Source organism: Melampsora larici-populina (assembly GCF_000204055.1).
Source record: "Melampsora larici-populina 98AG31 unplaced genomic scaffold MELLAscaffold_37, whole genome shotgun sequence".
NCBI classification, from domain to species: Eukaryota; Fungi; Basidiomycota; class Pucciniomycetes; order Pucciniales; family Melampsoraceae; genus Melampsora; species Melampsora laricis-populina.
In genome coordinates, this window is record NW_006768801.1 from 369,484 (window position 1) to 391,247 (window position 21,764).

Sequence of the window (21,764 nt, forward strand, 5' to 3'; positions counted from 1 at the left end):
ACTCGTCTCATCCATCTCTAAAGCCAATCAATCAATAAAAAAAAAGTAAGAAACCAAAAAAAAAACCAAAAAACAAAAAAAACAATTTAGTAGTGATAGTAGTGACAGTAGTGGTAATAGTTGTCAGATGTGATAGCCACAGTGATCAATCTTAAAATGTGTTGATATTGATGTTTAGATAGCTTACAAATTGAAATCTATCAAGTTTTCAAAATTACAATCAAATTAAAAACAATAAATCATATGAAAAGATTTTAATTTGTTAAGAAAATCTCTTGATAAAGAAAATTAAAATCAAATCAAGTGACCAATCACAAACCACAAACCACAACACACACAAGCACTGACATCCACAATCATTTCTGTTTCTGTTTTTTCTAGTGATTTCCATTTGATCGTGAAGCTTCATCAACCATTCACATTGTTCAAACCATTACAATGAACATTCGTTTCTTGACCAGCAGATGGTAACCAACGAGCAAATAAAACAGTTCCTTGTTGACTAAATTGCCAATCCCCACCACCATTTTGAAGATTTCGTTTGATAAGACATGCATCTACCATATCCTTTAAACCTACATTCATCGTATCTGCATGAATCCTTTGCATCTCAATCGAAATATCTCCCACTGGAATCCATTTCTCATCTAATCCCATATTACAATATGCTGAAATCGCTCGTCTTCGAATCCAATCAGACGTACTTTCTTTGATCGAAGCTGATCTATTACCCACTGAAGATGGAATGATAGGTGGAATCGATGGAAGATGTGATTGTAGAGGCGTACATGGCACATGAGGTGGTGTCTGATTAGAAAGCATAGAAGAACCCCATCCGGCACCAGTGATCGAAGATGGTGTGGCTCCCCAGATGCTACTCCCCACCCCAAGCCCACCGTCAAGTGAAGCAGGTGAGAAGAACGATGTGGGTTTGGCCGGTGAGATGGCAATGGGATTGACAGGTGGAGGATTGGAAGGAATACCCTGTCGGTGAGTCGAGTCGCTATCAAGGTCATCGTCCTCGTCCGCCAATAAGGCTGAAGATCCCAATACATTTGAAGGTGAACGAGGTGAGGTTCCAGTAGAGATCGAGTTGGAATCTTGATCGCTATTTCCACTGATCGGACCCATCGTGTGCATAGAACCGTTCATCCTTGAGCGGCCGATAGGCTCAATGGAATTAAATAGTCCAGCATGTGTAAAATTATCGTCTACCACAGACTTGCGACGGTTGTGGAGCAATGAAGGACCGATTGGACCAATAGCACTCGCACTCGCTTTCCTGACTGGCTCACTGCCGAGGTGCAAAGCGCTGAGCGGACTAGTGGCTGAAGCGAGGCTTGGACTCATAAAACCGGAAGGATGAGTAGGAGTCGACGGTGGTAACGATGAGATCACACTGGGTCGATGTGGCATCTGTAGTTGTGGTTGGGCAGCCGAAGTGGTAAGTGCAGGGCCCGAGAACACACGACCCACGTTCGGTTGCATCATCGGACTCATAGGTGGTGGCGGTTGGAAGTTGGCCATGGGAAGAAATGCAGAATGCGGCACATTATTGTTGAGAGCAGGATGCATCTCTAGCGGTAGGTTTTGTAAGTTCGAAGGACCGCATGTATTGTGTAATGGGAACGTTGAAGCTCCATACTGGGCACTAGGAGGCCTTGGAGGTACATTGTTAAACGAAGGCATCGAGGGTATAGCAGCCGAGAAAGGCGGAGCGGCAGCTGCTGAAGCCGGTCGTCCCAATCCGATCCCTACAGACATTTGCCTAGGCATCATTGAGGCAGGAGGAGGTGCGATCGGTCGACTAGGCGTGTGATTTGGGAAAGGTGGGACGGGCGTCAACGGCTGAGCAGGTGGAACAGGCGAGACTTTAGGCGGAGGAGCTGTTTGCTTCGCGGGAGTTGAACGTAGAGAAACCACTGGGCGTGGTTGAGCTTTTTGATGAGCAGCAGCAATAGCGGCAGCGTTCTTGTTCTGCGCTGCGAGTTTTGCGGCAGCCGTCTAGGAAAACGAGAAGTGAGTTAGAGATGAAGAAGAAAGAGACAAGTATGATCGTGAGGATGACAACGCACCTTGATTGCTTCGCGTTTGGCTATCTCTTCGGCCTCTTTTCTGTCCAATTCCGCTTGCCGCAAACGCTCAGCTTCTTCTTTAGCCCGGGCTTCTCGAGCTTCCTTCTCTTTCCGATCTGCCTCGACTTTCATCTTTCGTTCTTGTTCTTCTTTCACTTTCTTTTCGCGTTCCTCCCGTTCTTTTGCTGCTCTGGCTTCTTTCTCTAACCTCTGCCTTTCTTCCTTCTCCCTCCTCTTCCTTGCTTCCTCTTCTATCCTTTTCCTTTTCTCCTCCTCCTTCTTGGCACGTTCCGCTTCTTGAACTTTTCTTTGGGCCTCGCGTTTCAACCTCGTTTCTTCCTGCTTACGCCTCTCAGCTTCAAGTTTAGCTTCCTCTGCAGCTTTCGCAGCCAATTCTTCTTGTTCTTTATCTTTGAGTTTCTTAGCCAAGTCTTGATCCTTTTGTTGCTTTTGAGCTTTCTTTTTCTCCTTCTTTTTCTGAGCATCCTTGACTTTTTTCAATTCACGCTCTTGAGCAAGTCGATCTTCATCTTCCAGCTCCCTGAGAAGTTGAGCCTGTTTTTCTTGTGCAACTTTTTCTCGGTAAGCAGTCAAGACACGTTGTTCGAACATCCGAGCAGCGAAGATTTGAAACATCCGCCTTCCTTCCTTCATGCGGTACTCCTCGGTGACAATTTCGTCGTCAAACCCGTCATCATCATCCAGCTGTACCACGAACCCGTCAGGATAGAGAGAAATGTCGTCATAAGTATTCAATCCAATATGCTGATGTAAACAATGCTCACCTCATCTTCGTCTTCATCCTCCTCGTCATCATCGTACTCCTCTTCATCATCCTCATCATCGTCTAGACCAGCAAGAAGATTTTCAGCGGCATCCCGTTCGCGCTGTATCCGTTTATCAGCCAAAGATTCCATCATTTCCAAAAACTTTTGGCCATCGTTTCGCAACAGATCATCCGCAACGGTCAAGATACCTCCTGGACCGGGACGCAAGTGTGAGATCAAGGTTTCACGCAACAGGTGGTGAGACGAATCAAATCGATGATTTGAGAGGAAAAGGGAATGTGAAATGGGAGAAAAAGGACGCAATGAGCTCAATACACGTTGTGTTCAGAGTGTTGCAACTTGCTGGTTTCAGGATGATTGTTCAGGACAGGCAGAAAATGAAGGAAAAGAAGCTACTGACCTTTGACAGTGAGTGAATTCCCAAATCCAAACAGATCGCTATTGTTATTCGTCGTATTGGGCTTATCTCCGTTGGTGACCTTTGGGTTATAAGACGAGAGATTACCATTCATCTGAGGTTTCTTTGTTCCAGGATTAGGTACTTCGCTAGGAACTTCTTCTAGGGCGGGTATCTCATCATCGTCTTCGAACTCTTGATCCTCCTCTTCTTCCTAATAGGTACACAAAAGAACAACAATGGGTCGTCAACATCAAGTCTCAAGATCCAGGAAAGGGCGCATCTGTACTAGGCACAGCAGAGAGAAAGTTTCAAATCGCATGAAATGATGGAACCAACCTCCTCATACTCATCCTCGTCCTCTTCATCGTATTCATCTTCTTCCTCTTCTTCATCGCCGTCGTCATCTGGAAACATGTCATCTTCTACATGATGCTGCGACCTCTGATGACAAGATAGAGATGGGTTATGATTCGAGACGGCTTTACCGTGGGTATTTGTATTCGGATGGTGATGATAGTGGTTGGGTCCGTGGTGATGGGGATGATGAGGACAGCTAGGAGAGTGTGTGTGATCCTGGTCACTGTTGCTATTATGAGATAGTGCTTTTTTTGGTTGAGGCGGAAGCGGTATCGTCCGCTTTCCTGGCGGCTGCTGAGGGTATGGAGAATTTGAATTTACAGATTGTATAGGCGGATGTGTCTGGTGTGAATTAGGTAAAGGACGAGGTCGGATATTTTTGTGATCGCGGGTTGGCTTTGGAACTGCCTTTTTCAAAGATGACTGATTGTTCGTTGGCTGAACGTTAGTCGTCATGACATCCACACTGCCAGGGAATGGGCCAGGACCGGGTGGTTTGGGATACCCAACTGGACTTTTGACGCCTTTCATCTTCAAGTCAGAGCCGTAGTACTTCTTACTCGCTTCAGCATAGTTCTCCAACTCATCGTAATATGCATCATACAAAACTTCCAGTTCCTGCTCGATTGCCAGTCGTTTCCTTCCACATACTGCACAAGAACATGAATGCCGCTGCTGTTCTTTCATCTTTTTGAGCACTGCATCCTTCTCGATCTTCACAAGGTTCGCGCGCTCCTCTTGATTCAAGGTCAGCCAGAAGTCTCGAATTCGCTCGCGTTCGGTTGGTGGATGTGATGGATTGTGATTTGGGATGACGTTTGAAGTAGCCGGTTTATGGTTGTCCCTCACGCCAGTTGTAGCAGGAAGCCCAGAGGCTTTTTTCTTGGATACGCCATTGTTGGGCATTGGTGGTAATCTTGATATTGGAGGTTGATTAGCCATATGATTCGGTGGTTCTGAACAAGGGTTCCGGCCAGGTGGTTGTGTAGAATTTTTAGACGGATGTGGGATAGAAGGAACTGAGGTGCGATGATGAGATACGTTTGGGACCGGCTCTGGATTAGGAGCCGCTTCGTTCGAACTAGCATTGGCCTGTGAAAATTCACAAGGGGTGATAAAACATGAACAGACATCCCATTATGATAGATAGTGGTAAACGAGATCGATCACTTACCGACTTCTTCTTTTTGTTTTTCTTTTTTTTCTTCGTACCAGTTGAGGGCGCTGGTAAAGAGCTATGATTTATACCCATATTGCTATCGTTGCTGGTTTGCTCCGATAGATTATGTCGGCACCCGGCCGCATTATTGTTTAGTGACATGTCATTCCGTGAAATCCTTCCATCATCGCTGTAGTATTCATCGTCCAAGACGCCCTCATCCCCATTAGACTTGTCGCCCATGCGAGAGGTGACAATGGTGGTTTCTCCAGTATAGTAAACCGGTTCACTGACGTTGACGCTATGGGAGTGGTGGTGAGAATGATCTGGATGAGAGTGCAAGGGTAGTGGTAAAGTAAAACTGCCGAGTGGTATAGTCCCTGTCACCGTGCCACCTGTCACGCTTACTGTTGCAGCTCCGCCATTGATGTCTCGGCCAAAGTTGTGAGAGGGCCGAGTATTACCATTGAGAATGTGATTCATGCTGTTAGAATGCGTTAGCCCTGCTTGTTGAGCGGCTGTGGACACTGCTCGACCCCAATCATGACTCTGGACAACGCGCGCAAGTTGTTCAGCCGCCGCAGCCATCTGCTCACTTGAGAGCTGAGGTACAGATTGTGAATTGTTAGAGCCAGTGGTCGAAGTGATCATGCCAGTAGCGTGAGCAAATGATGATAGATTGGGTAGAACAGGGGGATGATTCTGCGAGGATGGATTCTGATTAGAGTTTGCTGATGAATGACCTGCAGCCAGAGGGAGTGCTGATCGAATGAATGAGCGCAGATGAGATGGTAAGGAGGTCCAATATGCGTCATCATCCGGATGAGGTGCGTGACCGTCTGTGGTAGACGAGCAAAGGTTAAAAGTGCGAAAGTCGTGGCAATAGGCAACGAGGATGAATCAGCCATGCCAAGGAAAAGAAGACTGGGAACTGGCGCCAGGTTGAATAGGTCGTTCCCAAAGAGATGAGCAAGTGAAGAAAAAGAACTCACTCTGATTTGAGTGGCCACTTCCGCCTCCGTGTATACCACCAGAAGCCGGTGAGTTGTTGTTGCCGATGTTAGCTAGACTCTGAGGGCTAAGATGAGAAGCCAGAGCAGCCGCAGCCGCAGTCTCGATCTGCCTATAGAGGTCGTTTGCAGTAGCTAATAAATCTTCTTGGGTTTGGCGAGTAGCGGCGGCAAGACTCGGATGCATCGCATGAGTCGTTAGCCGCTCGTCGTCATCGTCCTGAGAGACACTCCCTGTTGTTGTCCGTTGAGTATGAGACGAAGCGTCCTCATTGGGGTAAGCACCAATCATATCAGATCGATCTGCAAGACTCCCTGGATCTTGATGATCAATCGACAAATGGTTCTGATTCGAGTCGAACTGACGAGCTTGGGCGGCTTTCTTCTTATTTTTCTTCTTGGCAGCGTTCGAGGTCTTTGATTTTGGCATCGTATCAAAAGATGCGGGTAGAGAAGGATTTAAAGATAGAAGACTAGTTGTTTCGAAATGAAAATGATTGATTCGGTTCTTAGCCACCCGAGACGTTCAAGGTAAGACCAAGAAAATGATGATTTAGAGTACTGTTTTGAAACGAGGAGGGTTATAAGAAAAGGGTCCGAAAAGGAGAAGGAAGTTAGCCTGGTTTACTTTGAAGAAAAAGAATCTGAATATAAAAAACGAAGGATACTCACCTCACCGGTAAAGGAATAGTATAAATCTGAGCTAGTACTGCAGAAAAAAGAGCCAAGATTGAGTAAGTTCAGAATGATCGAAAGATGAAAAGTTGAGACAAGATGAAAGGGTGAATTGATAGTTGGATGCCGTTTTGAATGATCAGTTAATTATGATTTGAAAAGTGAGTGAATCTGATGATGATGATGAGTGAGTTTGATGACTGAGTGAGTTGTTGACTGAGAATTGTGATGAGAAGATGAAGTAGATTGTTGAATGTTGATTGAAAGGAAGTGAAGTGAACAAACCTATTTGAAGCTTCGAAAAGGGGTTGAGTGATTGATGAGATATTTTTGACTGAGATGAAGATGAGAATCAAATGAGTCAAATCGAAGTTGATGGTTTGAAGTAAGTAATCTTTAAAAGTAAACAACCATACTATCAATTTCAGTATGTAGTCTAATATGTAGTCAACTCAATTTTGGATTTGGTCATTTACATTCATGTTTGACTTTGGATTTGGGAATCTTATGGTATCTTAAGACTCTACTTAACCCTAAATTCAATTCAATCATCGATCTTTTGAAAAAAAAAAGATTGAGAATTAAAATCGGTTGCTTAAGTCAAAAGTGGTTGTCAAGAAAACCCTTCAATCGGTTTACCAATTCTCTCCTCTTGCTGATCGAGAATCGTTCCAGAAAACTCATCATCAGATTTTAAATCCACACACGTCTCAACTCATCAAAAACTAATCTCACCCACCACATTCTAAGTTCATCTTAAAACCATCTCATATCTTCATCTAATCATCCTATCAAACATTCCATTAGATATCCAATCATCCTTCACTCCTATCATCATATCCTACCACACGTTTATTGAGTGGATTTATCATTACACCCTTAATGAAGCTTGCCATATTTATCCTAATAATAAGCATACAGCTTGGAAAGTACAATCAAAGTCTTACCACCATTCCACTATAAGTATGTTGGATGTTGAGAAGTAATATCTGAACTTCAAAAGTTACCACTGAAAACTAATAAAATGCAGCCCTTTGACATATGAATTATGGTTGTACATATTTGGTTTGCTAAAAACACAGTTCATTCCTCGAGTCATACTCTGTCATACTCTTGAGCTTTCATTGCCGTGTTTGTTTATTTACCAGGCACACCAAAATTAATGCAATTCATAAATTGCTATAAAATTAAGTTACGAATAACAAATCCATATATAGTCCTCTTCAAAGGAATATGAGGTGTAGGGCCAATAAATATTGAGGACTCATAAGCCTTCCCATTAGGAGGTGAGATTTCATTTTCACGACTTTGATGATAGTAGGTTGAAGCAGATCTGAAAGCATAGTTCATCTCAAGCTTCTAGAGTTTAGACCTTACCAAAATGGTCCATACTGCCTTCAAGGATCTTTATTTTTTTTGGACCCAGCCTTGATAATTCCAAAGTCCTGCAAGGGATTTTGACATGGCTTATGTCCTGGCCCTTCCTGAGCCTTCCTGACCTATATCTTGGATCACACCAGCTGCAGCTGTATCAAACGATCTCTGAGTTATTTCAAGATGCAAGCTCTGTATTACATAGACATTGGATTGATGGTCAAAGAGAATAGTCCTACCAAACACCATGGATCCATTCCAAAGCCAAAAACTTGTTTTCTGCGCAAAATATTCAATCAGCAAAGGTTTTTGGGTGCATGATGTGCTTGTGGTTTGTGGCCAAAGTTTTGCATGTATATCAAGATATTCAAGTGATATGTTGAAAATGCAATAATGGGTTCAACTATTGAGATCCTTCAAAGTGCCACTTGAATTTCAAAACAACAAATTGGTTTTGGCCCTGGGGGTGTGTTTTACTCAACAGTCCTGATGTATAACAACCATGCTCAATCAAAACATGATTTTTTTCCTTACCCATGTTGATGTCAACATAATGTTGACCTAAGCAGAGAACCCACCTCACAACAATCAGTCAAAAGCTTAAGTGACTACTAGATAATTTCTCTCCCAGGTGACTTACCTTGCCCTTGAACAAGCTAAATCATTTGTTAACTGCAACCCCTCATCTCCAAACAGATAAGCTACCATCACACAACCAATGCTTTACATGCTCAAAGGCTAACCATCAGAAAAAACTTAGCAGAAATATCTCAAGTACACGACAGCTCAATTGAAAGGACTGAGTGGTTGAACAGTTACTTCAGACATCCACGAAAATGAGAAAAAGAAATGCTTGCTGTCTAAAACATAATGTTTCTTACAGTTGTCGAGACGTGGTTGATTAAGAACATCACAAGCCTGGTACATCTGAGAAACAACGGAGATAAAGATAATACATGGGAGTCATATATGGCACGTTTAAGACGCATCACCTATTTAAGTGAACTGAACCGGTTGGCCGGGCTGTCCTTTAGAGAGAAGAACCACAGCATATTTCCCGCTGATTTTCCACCCCGGTTCTTCTTTGTCAAGGCGTGTCGCGTCTTCGTCAGTGATACCAACTACAACATCTGACTTGATGGTTCTCAAAGAAGCCACGGGTGGGGCCCCAGCTTCCGAAGCCAATGGCCCAATCGCCACGTCAAACGGGGTGTTTGGAGGTGCATGACAATCGTACGTCAACTTGCGATGATTAAGATCACCTTTGAAAAGAACCAAGTCTGAATCAGAGAGATGTAAGAAGAGATCTGGCGCCTCGTTCTTAAGGTCCCAGACTGTTTTGCAGAGTCGTGGTGCAAAAAAACCTAATCGTCATTTTTCTGCCGCAGAAGGGAATTGTGACAGCGCAAGACTCACAGGTGTAACCAGTGCACCAAAAAGGATGTTGTTCATAAATCCATTTTCCTTCTTTTTCGTATTGCTAAAATGCTCAAACGCGTGAGTCAGAGCATCTACTTCGTCATGTGAGGTGAAGAAACGGATTTACTTTCCATCTTTCTCCCAATCGCTTGAGACTGGCAAGCTCGTCCTCGGTCTTGTCGGTGAACAGGTGTCCGTAGACCATGGAGTTCAATAACCAGTTCCAGTCTTTACGAGTGACATCCGAAACTGGAGATAGATGATCTTGGATAAATCACAGCTACGACAAAGATGAGTAGGGAAAGAGCGCACCAAACCACGCAAATCGTTTTCCGTGGAATCGAACTTGGTTGACTAAGCCAGATTGTATCAAGAAATCGGCATAGACACAGTCGCAGTACAGCTCAAAGCCAGCATTGTCGAGAACAAAGTCCACCCGACCGCCCTTCAAGGTCGAGACATGCTCCCACAATTTGCTCAAATCATTGCCCAAAATATTTTTTTCGGTGTCTGCTAGGTGAGCTCCTCCAGTGGATTGTAAATTCTTGATGTCTTCTTCCGTCATCTGGGGGTGTACGTTTCTATATAAGCGAGGAAGCCATGTCAAGATAAGCTGGGAATTTAAAAACTGACATTGATCAAAAGGGAAAGGTCGGTTGCATTGCCCCATAAGCAAACTTGAGTCAACTCGGCGAAAAGCAATTTGAGCTGATCTTGTTTGGCTGGGCCTTCTTCTTCAATCATCTTGGGAGGGTCTGCGAATCTGGTAGAGAGCTCGAAAACAGCATCGCCAGAACGCGAGAACGTATCGGACTTTTGACGGAAAAACACGTCACTGAGGAATGGGAGCGGGCGCCACAGGTAGACCATGAGTTACCCTTGCGTTTGAGATTGGGAAAGAAGTGTACTCAGAAGTGAACAATATTTACTAGGCGCTCCAATATTTGGACACACTGAAGCACTCGTGTAATCGGCGATATTTATACGCCTCAGCAAAAAGCCACGGGGCATTCATGAAATCCTTTCCACGAAAGTAACGAGCAATTTCTTTGTTCCAGAGAGGGATATCACCTTCTCCGTCGTCAACAATTGGACGAAGCTTGGACTAGATTTCGAACAGACACAGTAATGGTCAACAAATCGGGCGCATGCAATCAGAGATCGAACAAAATCGTCTGGAAAACTAGAACCGCCTCGCAGGGCAATAACACTCACATTTTGATGAAGATCATCCATCAAGTCCTCCATACGTTCGATGCAGCGGACCAAATCCACAATGCGTTCCTCTTCGCTCTCTTCATTCAAGGTTTTGATTGTGTCGTCGATTGCCTTGCCCAAGATGGTAGGAAGTCGCTTTCCCATGGTTGCGTGCGCGAACGAGTATTCTACAAGGAAAGAAGCTCAGCCATAATTCAGGCATGGGATTTACCAAGAAAGGTGACACTGAAACGTACCGTGATATCCCCGGTATGCAGGCCATGGAGGGTTGTTGGGGTCGACGCGGGATGGGGTACGAGGATACTTGAAGAATGGAGGTAAGGATGAGAAATAACCAGCAGGAAACACCAACAAGGCGCCAGAGAGTAAGATAACACACAAGATTCTGACCAAACCCAACCTGTTTAGGTGGTAGAGCACCGAGGTTAAGGATGGTTCGTTTGGGAGCACCGGAGACAGGAGCATCGGTCATGATAAGTATTTAATGATAAGATAGATGGAATTCTAAACGATATGCTACTCGAGGAAAAGACGTCGAGCTTCGAATGGGTTTGATTGGAAAACTGATATTTTAAAAAGGTAAAGAGGATAGAAAGGAAGTCCAAGAGATTTCCAAAACCAAATCAAAGGATTAGAGAAGGAAACAAGACACTAGAAAACCGTCAACGTGATCGGAGTCTTATGGAGTTGACATTACCTGATCTCTATCGCAGATGAATTGATGTTTATCAATTCTGAGACAAAGGTTGAGTTTCACTACACGTTCGAGAGTTCAATCGATGAGCCCCGTAGCCCTTTTTTATATGAGATAGGAACAACCTACCAAATCAATGGAAGTGATTTATTGAAGTTCAAATCATCAATCGATCATGAAGAATAACTTGAGCAACTCAATGAAACCTTGCGATGACATCATACCCTCCATCGTACAGCTGCAATACCTCTGAAAAACCATGCATACGTAGCCACATACATACAAGTTACAACACAAGATATGCACAGCTTGTAATTATAAACACATGTACTTGAATATCATACTTGAAAATGCGAAGTGAAATTAAAAGGTTGGGGGCATGGAACATGGCAATGCCAACATTCCAGGTATGGATCAATTGCAAAGAAGAAGTGTTCCAAGTCTGATGAAGCAGATCGTGTAAAAAAACTCAAAGCCATTAAGCCAGCACAATTTAGGGTCAAAGAGCACTCTACCGCAGAAATTCGTCTTTAGGGACCAAAAGGTGCGGGGTTTCTGAGGTTGGATGCTTGATTTTTTTTTTTTTTTTTTTTTTTTTAAGTGCATACTGGCTGAATTGCATGAAACACTAACTAAACAAGTTACAGAAAGAGGGAAACCAGTTACCTTGGGGAGACGGCCATCTGATCGGAGCAAAGAAAGTCAGTGTCTTTAGATAGTAAATGATCACTCGTTTTTGTTATTATGTATGTTTATACATATATATATATATCTATATTTCTATTTTTTTTATTTTTTTTTGAATAATATTTATTCATTTTCTTTGTGGTTTCCACAGAGCTGAGCAGGCATTTGATCTCCCTCTCAAGCCCCCTATCCTAGCGTCAACCGGAGTCACGGGGGAGAATGAGAGTTGCAATATGCGTGAAGAACAGTGATGAGGACCGTACCGAGATTCTGGATTTAGCCAACAAATTAAAATATCAAGCCAATTTATTTGGTTGAAAACTGCCACGACGGTAGTATCCGCCGAACTTTGTAACAAGATGAAGCAGTACGCTGTTTCTGATGTTTTACAATCTATCCCTGTTACACGGGCATTTATCAGCGATTTGGTTTAGGGATATAGGCCCAGATGAGTTGTGACTGTCTCGACGGTAGTATCCGACGAACTCTGTAGTGAGATTAAACAGTACATTATCCCTGATTGATTTACCATCAGGATCCAACTACATGGAATTAGATAATGATTTTTTTTTTTTTTTGAGATGAAAGACATTTATTCACTTCTGACCCTTCGATCTTTGCTCCGCGGCCGTTCCCCTTGGTTAGGATCCTGTATATAAGAATTAAGATGCAAAAAACGTTTAGTGTTACAAATGAATTCAGCAATGAAAGGGAAAGCTTTTGGAGTATCAAGTAATTTAATCGTGTTGTTCCAGTTCACTTTAATCTTTTCTTCTCTGAGTCTGTTGCGCATCCTCTTTCTTGCTTTTGAGAATCTACTGCAGTAAAGAAGAAAGTGGTTAGTGTTTTCTTCGAGGCTGCATTTTTCGCAGCGGGAGGAGTTTGTTAGCTTTCTTTTAAAGAGATGTGCATTGAGTGGGCTGTGTCCTGCTCTCAATTGGAAGATGGCCGCAGCTTCTCCTTTCTCTAATTTATTAAACGCTTCTGAAATGAATTTTGCCTTAGTTTGATAAGGTTTTGTGCCGGGAGATAGGTTGACGTTCTTGACATTGAATTTTTCTTTAGTTTTCTTTTTCAGGCTACCTAGACTCGTTGGTAATGCTATACTGTTTGTTTGGTTGGTGGCGGCTTCTCCTGCTTTCTCATCTGCCTTTTCGTTTAGATCGATGTCCTCGTGACCCAGTGTCCAGTAGAGTCTGATTGGGACATTGGGTGGGATCTGTTTCAGACGTGATCGGATTTTGATCGTTAGGTATTGTCCTGACGAAGCTCGGGGCGTGTCGTGAGTTAGGCGTAATACCCCTTGGTTGTCACTGAAGATCGCTAGACCTGTAGGTGGTGGGTTTTGACGTCTAAAAACTCCGTTAGCTAAATCAGCAGCTAGCAGAATACCCATAAGTTCTGCTTCGTGATTAGAGTAAGAGTCGTTCTTCTTTAGGGAGATGGCTTTGTCAGTGTTTGTCGTCACTGCTGCTGCCCCTCCCCCATCCTGATTTACAGCACCATCTGTAAAAATGATAAGTGAACGTTTCGTCGCTTCGTCTTCGATCTGCTTGGGGACTAATTTGATGGCCTTGTCTCTAGGCACATCAAGATTGGTCAGTTCTCCAATGTTTTTGGTCCAGGGAGAGAGTGAGTGGGCGAATATGGTTTCTGCATCCGTTGGGATAATCTCGTTGAGGTGTTGAGCTTGTAAGACATCCTGAATAGGTCCTTTATGGGACTTTGGGCTTGTTTTGAGTTCGTGCTCGATGAATACTCTAGTAGGGTGGTAGTCCGGGGATGTCGTTCTCTTGAGGATGAAATTGTGATGTTGTTTTGAGGCCGTCCATTCGAATGGTAGCATGTATGTGTCGTGTTGCATTAGTGTGTTCGGTGAGCCCTTGAAAGCACCTGTTATCATACGGTTAGCATTATTCTGTATGACGTTCAGGACTTTGTTAGTTTTTGTACAATTCTTCTTGGTGAACCAGGCTATGCTTCCATAGAGTATACGCGGAATTAAGATTGTGATGATCAGTTTTTTGGCTTCTTTGGGGGAGAGGCCTGAATAACAACGATTTATTCTTCCTAACTGTAGAAGAGTCGTGTTAGCTGTTTTTCTCATGTGGTTTATGTGAGTAGTAAAGTTTAATTTGGGATCCAGCCAAAGACCCAGCCATTTAACTTCGGACTTGGTTGTCAGGATTGTTTCACCAAACTTGAAGTTTGTTTGTTCGACACTGCGTTTGTTTGAAAGATGCATTAGCTGAGCTTTCTTTTGGTCAAAGATCGCTCCATGTCTTTTGGCCCATTCCAGGGATTTGTTGGCGTGTACTTGAAGTTTTACTAAGTTTGACTCGATAGATTTTGAGGCCACTAGATAAACAACATCATCTATGAAACCTAGAGCGAGGTCCTTGGATGAAGGTGAAGGGGGTATTTTGTACAATAGTTCTGAGTTGTAGATTAGGTAGAGGATTACTGAGAGTGGTGAGCCTTGGGGTAGGCCGTTGTCGATTTCGAAAGCTTCCGAAGTAAAGTCCTGCATGTGTATGTTAGTTGATCTGTTTATTAGGAAACCTTTGATCAGATTAATTAGGTAAGTTGGGCAGTTAGCTTCTTTTAGGATGAACCAGAGTCTTTCTCTATGTACTGAAGGATACGCCGACTTGACATCCAAGAAGAGCGCTGTTACCATTTCGTCATTTCTCCATTTCTCTTTTATCCACGAGGTCAGGATCAGGAGGGCATCCTCTGTACTATGTTGTTTCCTACCCCCCATGTGGCTCGGGGAGAGAGTTCTAGAGAATTCAGCCCAAAAGGTGAGTCTGTTTGTTAGTATTTTCTCTAGGACTTTGCCTAGGCAACTAAGGAGGGCTATGGGTCTGTATGAGTTTGGGTTTGAGTAGGAATCTTTGTTAGCCTTTCTGATGATGATCGTGGTCGCTTTCCTCCATACATTAGGGAAATGACCAAGGTAGAAGCAGGCGTTAAAAATGCAGCAAAGCTTGTCTTCGATTACTGGGAGGACCAGTTTCAGGAGTTCATTGGAAATTTTGTCGTCTCCTTTGGCCTTTCTGCTTGGGAGGAGTTCTACCACTTTCCTGAGTTCGTCGGTCTCAAGTTTGGGGTGAGTGGGGGAGATTTGTTGGTGATCTGTCCAGTAATCCGGAGGTATATCCGTTAGGTCTGCGTCGATATGGGCGACAGATGTGCCATAGAACAGTAGGCCGGCCTGTTCGTTTTTGTCTGTAGCCGTGGATCCATCTGGGCGTAGGAGAGGTGCAACTTCTCCTGAGGACGTTTGTTTCGTGTATCGAAAAGCCTTAAAGGTTTCCTGTTTAGAGCAAGTTGCTAGAAAACGTTTCCAGTGAGTTGTTTTTGTCTTTATTACCTGTTGTCTGAAGTACTTTTGCCATTCGATGTAGCAGGTTCTGGCTTCCGGGAGATTGGACTTGATCATCCAACGACGGGCTCTGTTGCGTGCTTTGATGATTGGGTTGAGGGTGTCTGTATCCCACCAGCTCTTGTATTTTCTCGGGTTTGTTTGGACTTTTTTACCTTGTACTTGGGCCGATTCCAGGATAATTTGGGACAGAGTTGTTAAACCTGTGTCAATTTCGTCCTCTGAATTGAAGGCATTCCGTATGTGGGACTGCTCTGTTAGTATTCGTTCGTGGAGCTTCGGGATATCTAGATCTGTGATTTTAAAAGAGATGTGTTCAGGACGCTGAGGGATGATGGTTAGATCTATTATCGTGATGACTGGGAGATGGTCTGATGCTATGTCATCTTGGATAACTTTGCATTGTGATACTTTTGCCGTGAGGTTCCAGCTGGTCCAAATCAGGTCTATTGCTGTGGGATTTGTGCCTGTGGAGAAACATGTTGGAATACCCTTTTGGGACGTAAGGGTGAAGCCTGACGAGCTGCATAGGGATAGTAACTTCCTAGCTTGCGAATCCGTTCTGCGGTAGGTTGGAGGGTTCCAGATTTGGTGGTGAAGATTGGAGTCTGTTGTTATGATAGTCGGGATTTGGCGGTTGTGGTTTAACCTCAGCCATCTTTCCAGAGTGGCTAAGCCTCTCATGGATGCTGGTGGGTTGTACCATGTGATCACTCGTATTTTGGTGTGGGTGTTGTCATGACTTCTGATGTTGATTGCTAGGATAATGTCGGACATGCTGGGTAGAAGGGAGATGAGAGCTGTCGGGATGAGTTTCGAGACGTAAAGGCATACTCGTGGGCGTTCTTCCCGGCGTTCTTCCCATGAGTTTGGGTGGTAATCGTATGCTGTAATTACGTGCCAAGCTTCGTGTGAGGGAAATGATAGGGAGTGTGGGTTAAACCAGGGTTCCTGTAATGCTAGGATGGTATATTCCGTTTTCGTGAGGACTTTGTGTGTAAGGTCGATTGATTTTTGGCAGTTGAAATGGAAGATCTTGAGCTTATCTAGGGAAGGGAGGGTGTTAGTACTTTTGTCTGTTTGGGAATTTTCAAGGTCATCAGTTATATCCGGTGGTAGTTGGGGCTGGTTGTTTATGATTTCACTGTCCCTATAACTCATTGATATCAATCAGTGATTTGGAAGGGATTTGAAATTTTGTCTTACGCAGTGGGCAGGATAGGCTTTTTGGTGAGTGTGAGTATTTTGAAATTGATTTATCAATTTCAGCGTCAGTGTTGTGTGCGTCAAAACTTATGCAACGTATGCATCTTTGGTCAGCTTCTGCGTTCATACAGTCTCTAGTGTTGTGTGGGTCACCGCAATGAGCGCAAAATGGGATATTTTTGCATGAGGTGTGTACATGATTCAAGTCTAAGCAGTGAAAACACATAGTCGGGCCTTGTATGTACTGTTTGCTTTTGAGCCTGGTGCAATCAACAAAGATCCCACCTTTTTCCATTTTCTGAGCAAGTTCACGGTCGAGTAAGTTGAGCACAATGGTGCCGTGTTGTTTTTTGGTGTCCAATGGGTTTTTGATCCATCTAGCAGAGTGGAGGGATTCGAGCGGGATGTTGTTCTGTTCGCTGACCTTTGTGAGAAATTCTGGTTTGTCTATTTTCATGTCTGCTGGTACAAAATTAAAAAGGACTGGGTAACGGGTCTGTGTCGTGATGAAGTCCTTGTGAGCTAGGGTAGTCCACCGGTGTTTGTTTTCAAGAAGCCAGTTTTTCATGTAGCGGTTTTCCATATTCATTAAGACGTCGCCTGATTTCAGTATTGCTGCACCAATGATTTTGACCGTTGTAGAACTTATAACCCAACAAGGGTTATACAGAGCTGGAAGAGGATAATCCACTAATAAAATGACTAGTCTTTGAACGGAGTCTTATCCGGGACTTTGTGAATGATGAGTGTTGATGTCTTGAACTGATTGATTTCTGCGTTTTTTGGAGGAGCTTTCGGGGCCTTCGTCATGATCGATGGGGGGTTCTTCCATACACTCGGTTTGGGTGGTAGCGGTATAGGTTGTCGTCCAGGTAGCGATTTGGCCTCTTTCAATCTATCTTCGAGTGATGCGATTTGGTCCTTAAGGGTCCTGATCGTCTCCATGAACATAGTCATCATCGTTATGACACTCTGAAGTAGTCCGTCAGTCGTCGATCTTTCCGTCATTGTCGAGAGGATGTCGTTCATGGTCGTGTCCATCTCGTTCCTTCTTTCGGCTTGGTTTCGAAGGTTAGGGTTGGGATTTTTTTCCCCTTCTTTGTCTGGGGGGCGTTTGGGAGGCATGGGGGCAGGGAAAGCTGATACGATTTGGGGTGGGTGGTGGTGGGAGTAACGCGATGAAGTTGGATGCTTGATTTGCGTAACACTGAACAGGATACAGTGCCCATGTCAGCTTGTGGCACTTCAGGAGCTGATACAGCCGTTCCAACAATTAACGGCAGAAATCTTCATTGGTGTGTTGCATCCGAATTTAATCCAAAAGTCAAAAACTAGTTCAAGCCGGCTCAAAGTGACAGGTCTCCCAGGCCTCCTTGTTCATTTGCATGCAAAACTGGGGTTAATCCAGTTTTGACATCTCTAGATTTAACCTCGAGAGCGACACACGATCAAAGAATTCTGCCGTTAATTGTTGGAACGGCTGTAAATCAAGACAGATATTCAATAAGACACAATTTCATCTCCTATCAATCTCTTTGGCTTCAAAGTGTAGCTAGTCTGTAAAACATGACAAATCATGTAAAATTATGGGACTTTGTGTTATGCCAAGACTTTGTGAGACTGATAAGTACTTGAACATATTGAGAAAACTTGGTTTTGCGCTTGGCAAGTTTTTTTTATCAATGTTGTCTCTGTGAACGTATCTCAATGTGGTTTAGAAGATCTTCTCATGGTAAGAAAAACTTGCCTAGTGCCAAAGTGATTCAAGAGTGATCCTTCAAGGTGGAATCCCGCAAATAGCAAGTGATCTGGAATAAATTTAATTACCAGGGGTTTTTCATTTTTGGAAGGCTTATTTGATCTGGAGTACCTTGTGTTTTTCTGAGATTCTCCGTGAATTGGATGTACCTTGATAAATTTTTGAAGGACATCTTACACTAGATTCACCTTGCAGTCCTAGGATCTGTGATCCTGGCCTTGAGGCTTCCCTGTCTTTCACTAACACCAATCTCAAGCCACTACAAGCAATGGGCTCAGCTTTGCATTTCCTATCAAAACAGTTTTGGTAAGTAATAATCCTCAATTTCCAAAGAGAATAAGAATACATTCCCTCTGAAATTGAATGTACAGTCAATTTACAAAAGCCTGACCAACTTTGCCAGCACGACTCGAGCAAAACAAGCTTTTCTGAAATGACTGTATATCACACACTGGCGCCCATGCTGACCCAGATGAAAAAAGGCCAAAAAGTGCCTTTTTGTTGATAGGTTTGAGTAGCTGGGGTCCCACATTTAATGCTCATTTCAACATTCCAAAACACAATGAGACAAAATGCAGTACGTAGTGATCTTGTAAAGAAACATTTGCATTTGCACAGATGCTGCAGGATGCTACAACGATGTTACATTTGAGATAGAAACAATCTTACAAATGATGGACTCCTGGCGTCTAAAGTGAATCCTCGAGAACAAAACTTGAACACAAAGACTATCAATAAAAAAAACTATTACAACTTTGCTGGACGATGAAGAAAATCAGATGAAACACATAGATGCTATTGAAATGAAAAATGCAAATGCAAAAAGTTTTATGCAAAGAAAACGCAATCTACATCTTTCCAGATTTGAAACGACTACTACTCATGATTTTGAATGGTTTGTTGGTAAGCCCATGTTCTTGCCGCATCTTGTACCAATGGCATCACGACCTTTCGACCGACCTGTAGTCCTCTCCAGGCCATTCTTCTTGGTAACATGCTTTTGCCGTCCGGACGATGCCATGGTACAAGGCCTTCGAGTCCGCTCTCTGCAGCCGCGCACAGAGTTTTGAATAAATCGGTTGCTGCACTTGAATTCAACCGCTTGCCCCATCCGTGTGCAACCACGATCACCAGCTCTCGCTCTTGATCGCCGAGCTCATGTTCTTTGATGTCTGTGGGGCTGAATTTAGTAAGAATTACCGACACGTCGGCACCAATTTCAGATGTAAAGGCACGCTGAATCGCGAACCACTCAGGGATAGTAGCTTCTGGAGTGCGGTTGATTTGAGTAACGAGTGAATAAGGGATGGAGGCAAAGCCAAGTGTGAGGATCGGATAATCACTGGACTTGGTACGTAATCTGAAGGGATCAAGCGAATCTGAACATGAATCAGCCAAGATAGGATAGTAAATAAGCGCAGCTGGAAATTTAATCTTACGCATTTGCTTTCCAGTCTCGTCGAAGGAGGTCCCTCAGGTCAAGGGGTTTCAACTGACTTCTTGCTTCTGCCATCTCAGCTTGAAGTTCTCCCATCATTTGCTGTAGTGCCTTTCTTTCACGTTTGTTCCCAAATTTCAAATCTGGGCTCACAGCATCGAGCCGATCTTGATAGGTAGAAGTACGCCTGAAGAGTCGAAGAGCGGAACGAAGATCAACGTCATATGTTTTGCTAGACTTCAGTCCCCCACTGTCGAGCGCTATGGCACGCAAGAGCAAGAAAAGAAGTTCGTCCGGAAAGTGATGACTTCGTTTTCCAAACTCCCGATGCTTTCCCTCTTCATTCGCATCTAGGATGAGTTTGGACACTAATGACGAGCAAGAGGCGGAGGTAGTTATAACACGCGGAACGGCAGTCAAGTTGGTCTTCATATCGACATGATGGTCGATGATTGAGACGACTGGTGCGTGGCGCCAGCCCGGGTCAGGGAAGTTGTGATCGACTAAGACAATCCCACCAATATGTCGGGAAAGTTCAAAGGGTTTGATCGGCAATTCGTCGATAGCTGCCAAAAGTGTTGTTAAGCATCAGTGTTTGCGTTTCACAACATATAGTCACTAGACATGAGGCATCTTGACGAGAATGGCTTACTAAGCAAATCGCGATGACGAGGAGACATCCGAGAACGCTCAAGAGCTAACTGGTTCTCTGGCCTCAAATCAAGTGCATCCTCAACTGTTTGTAGCAACGAGATTGCCTTTTGAGGGTGCTTTTTAAGGTGGGTGAGATGATATGCCCAACCGATCGCCCCGGCCATTGAGTCAGTATCTGAATGCGATGAAGATTCAACATCAGGTTCAGCAGCAATACAGATTCTTGAGAGATTGATAGACTTACCTCCAGCTTCATTACCCATAACGATTACCCATTCATTTGCACGTCCATCAGATATCTCTGCCAAGAATTGGCTTTTGATTGATCTAGACCATTCAGAAAGATTACAAACGGTCTCGCCGGTGGGATTAATGTCAGGAGGAGTGGACCATTGAGGATTGCCAAGAAGGGTGAGCTGATCTGGGGGAAGGCCGGAAGATGAAACCTGGAATGATAATTGCGAGAGAAGACTCAAGATGAGTGCGAGATTGAGAGGTGCCATGAGTGAGGTTAGGGATGGAAAGTCGAAGGAATCTGAAGAGTTTGTCAAGTTGAAGTTAACATCTAAAGACTCTGACTTTGCCCTGACTTGTAGACCTGAACTGAAGTTGATGGAAATGAAAAATTGAAGAATTTGAGAAAGCAATACCCGTGTTAGCGGACCTCGGGGAATTCACAACTTCCATAACAACTGATCAGTTCTTTTGATGAAGTACGTAAAACTCAATCAACCTGTGATCCAATGACCAAATTCTGATCCTGAGAATCATCTTAGACTGACCAACAAGCAAAGGAAAGACTTCCCGTCCCACGAAGACAGATTCTTTGAAGGATTTGGTAAAAAAGGGTATTCTCTAGATTGGCGTTCGCGTCATGTTCAATGCATATGCCTTCCGAAATCCAAAGATACATGGAGAATTGAAACCAGGTAGCACACCATGATATCAATAATGATTTTTTTTGAAACCTAAACTCACATATGGACACGCTTTTTAGAGGGTAGTGGTGAGGTTGCATTTGCATTAAATTGTGTGGTGCAACATGACTTTTTCATAGCGGTCCCACATGGTGTACCGTGAACTCATGGACATGATAGAGTGTGCCAAGGAGCTTAAGAGGAGTGCTACACCGAAGCAAACGTCCTCAAAGATCTGAAGACAGTCAAGGCATGGAGTCGTGGTAATATACAAAGTATACTTACCATATGACTCTGGAGAGTAACCTGCGCTCACCTTCAACTATCCTCAGGAAAATATTGGGAGAGATAAGGAGGAGATTATCAAATGGGATTCCGGGTGAAGTTCCAATCAGTGATTCCTCTCACCTCCTGAGCCGACCCTAGAGAGTTTGTTGACACTCTGAACCACCTATCTGGTCAACAACTGACTTTGGTGATCGCGTTGGTGATCCAGCAAGAAAATGCGATAATAGGAGTCACTCAGCTCGGACTCCTCAGTCAACT

General features: G+C 43.8%; 3 protein-coding genes across 3 annotated transcripts; all 3 read right to left on the reverse strand.

The window, feature by feature from the left end:
* On the reverse strand, window positions 1–7,360 carry MELLADRAFT_117400 (uncharacterized protein; the record flags this gene model as incomplete). Its single annotated transcript, XM_007413578.1, has 10 exons — window positions 1–2,004; window positions 2,076–2,860; window positions 2,929–3,054; window positions 3,264–3,474; window positions 3,600–4,712; window positions 4,795–5,618; window positions 5,772–6,262; window positions 6,462–6,498; window positions 6,941–6,997; window positions 7,291–7,360. 10 exons carry the CDS (start codon window positions 7,358–7,360, stop codon window positions 409–411), a joined length of 5,310 nt encoding a protein of 1,769 aa, XP_007413640.1.
* A 1,124-nt stretch (window positions 7,361–8,484) lies between these two features.
* Window positions 8,485–11,357, reverse strand: MELLADRAFT_49607 (uncharacterized protein; the record flags this gene model as incomplete). Its single annotated transcript, XM_007413577.1, has 11 exons — window positions 8,485–9,172; window positions 9,255–9,318; window positions 9,385–9,506; window positions 9,570–9,822; window positions 9,891–10,092; window positions 10,187–10,362; window positions 10,473–10,642; window positions 10,712–10,778; window positions 10,855–11,038; window positions 11,173–11,231; window positions 11,299–11,357. The coding sequence occupies 9 exons, from the start codon at window positions 10,945–10,947 to the stop codon at window positions 8,835–8,837; spliced, it is 1,485 nt and encodes a 494-aa protein (XP_007413639.1).
* Window positions 11,358–18,743: 7,386 nt separating this feature from the next.
* MELLADRAFT_49610 (uncharacterized protein) lies at window positions 18,744–20,894 on the reverse strand (the record flags this gene model as incomplete). Its single annotated transcript, XM_007413576.1, has 5 exons — window positions 18,744–19,569; window positions 19,649–19,749; window positions 19,801–20,213; window positions 20,300–20,476; window positions 20,546–20,894. 5 exons carry the CDS (start codon window positions 20,802–20,804, stop codon window positions 19,086–19,088), a joined length of 1,434 nt encoding a protein of 477 aa, XP_007413638.1.
* Between the last annotated feature and the right edge of the window lie 870 nt (window positions 20,895–21,764).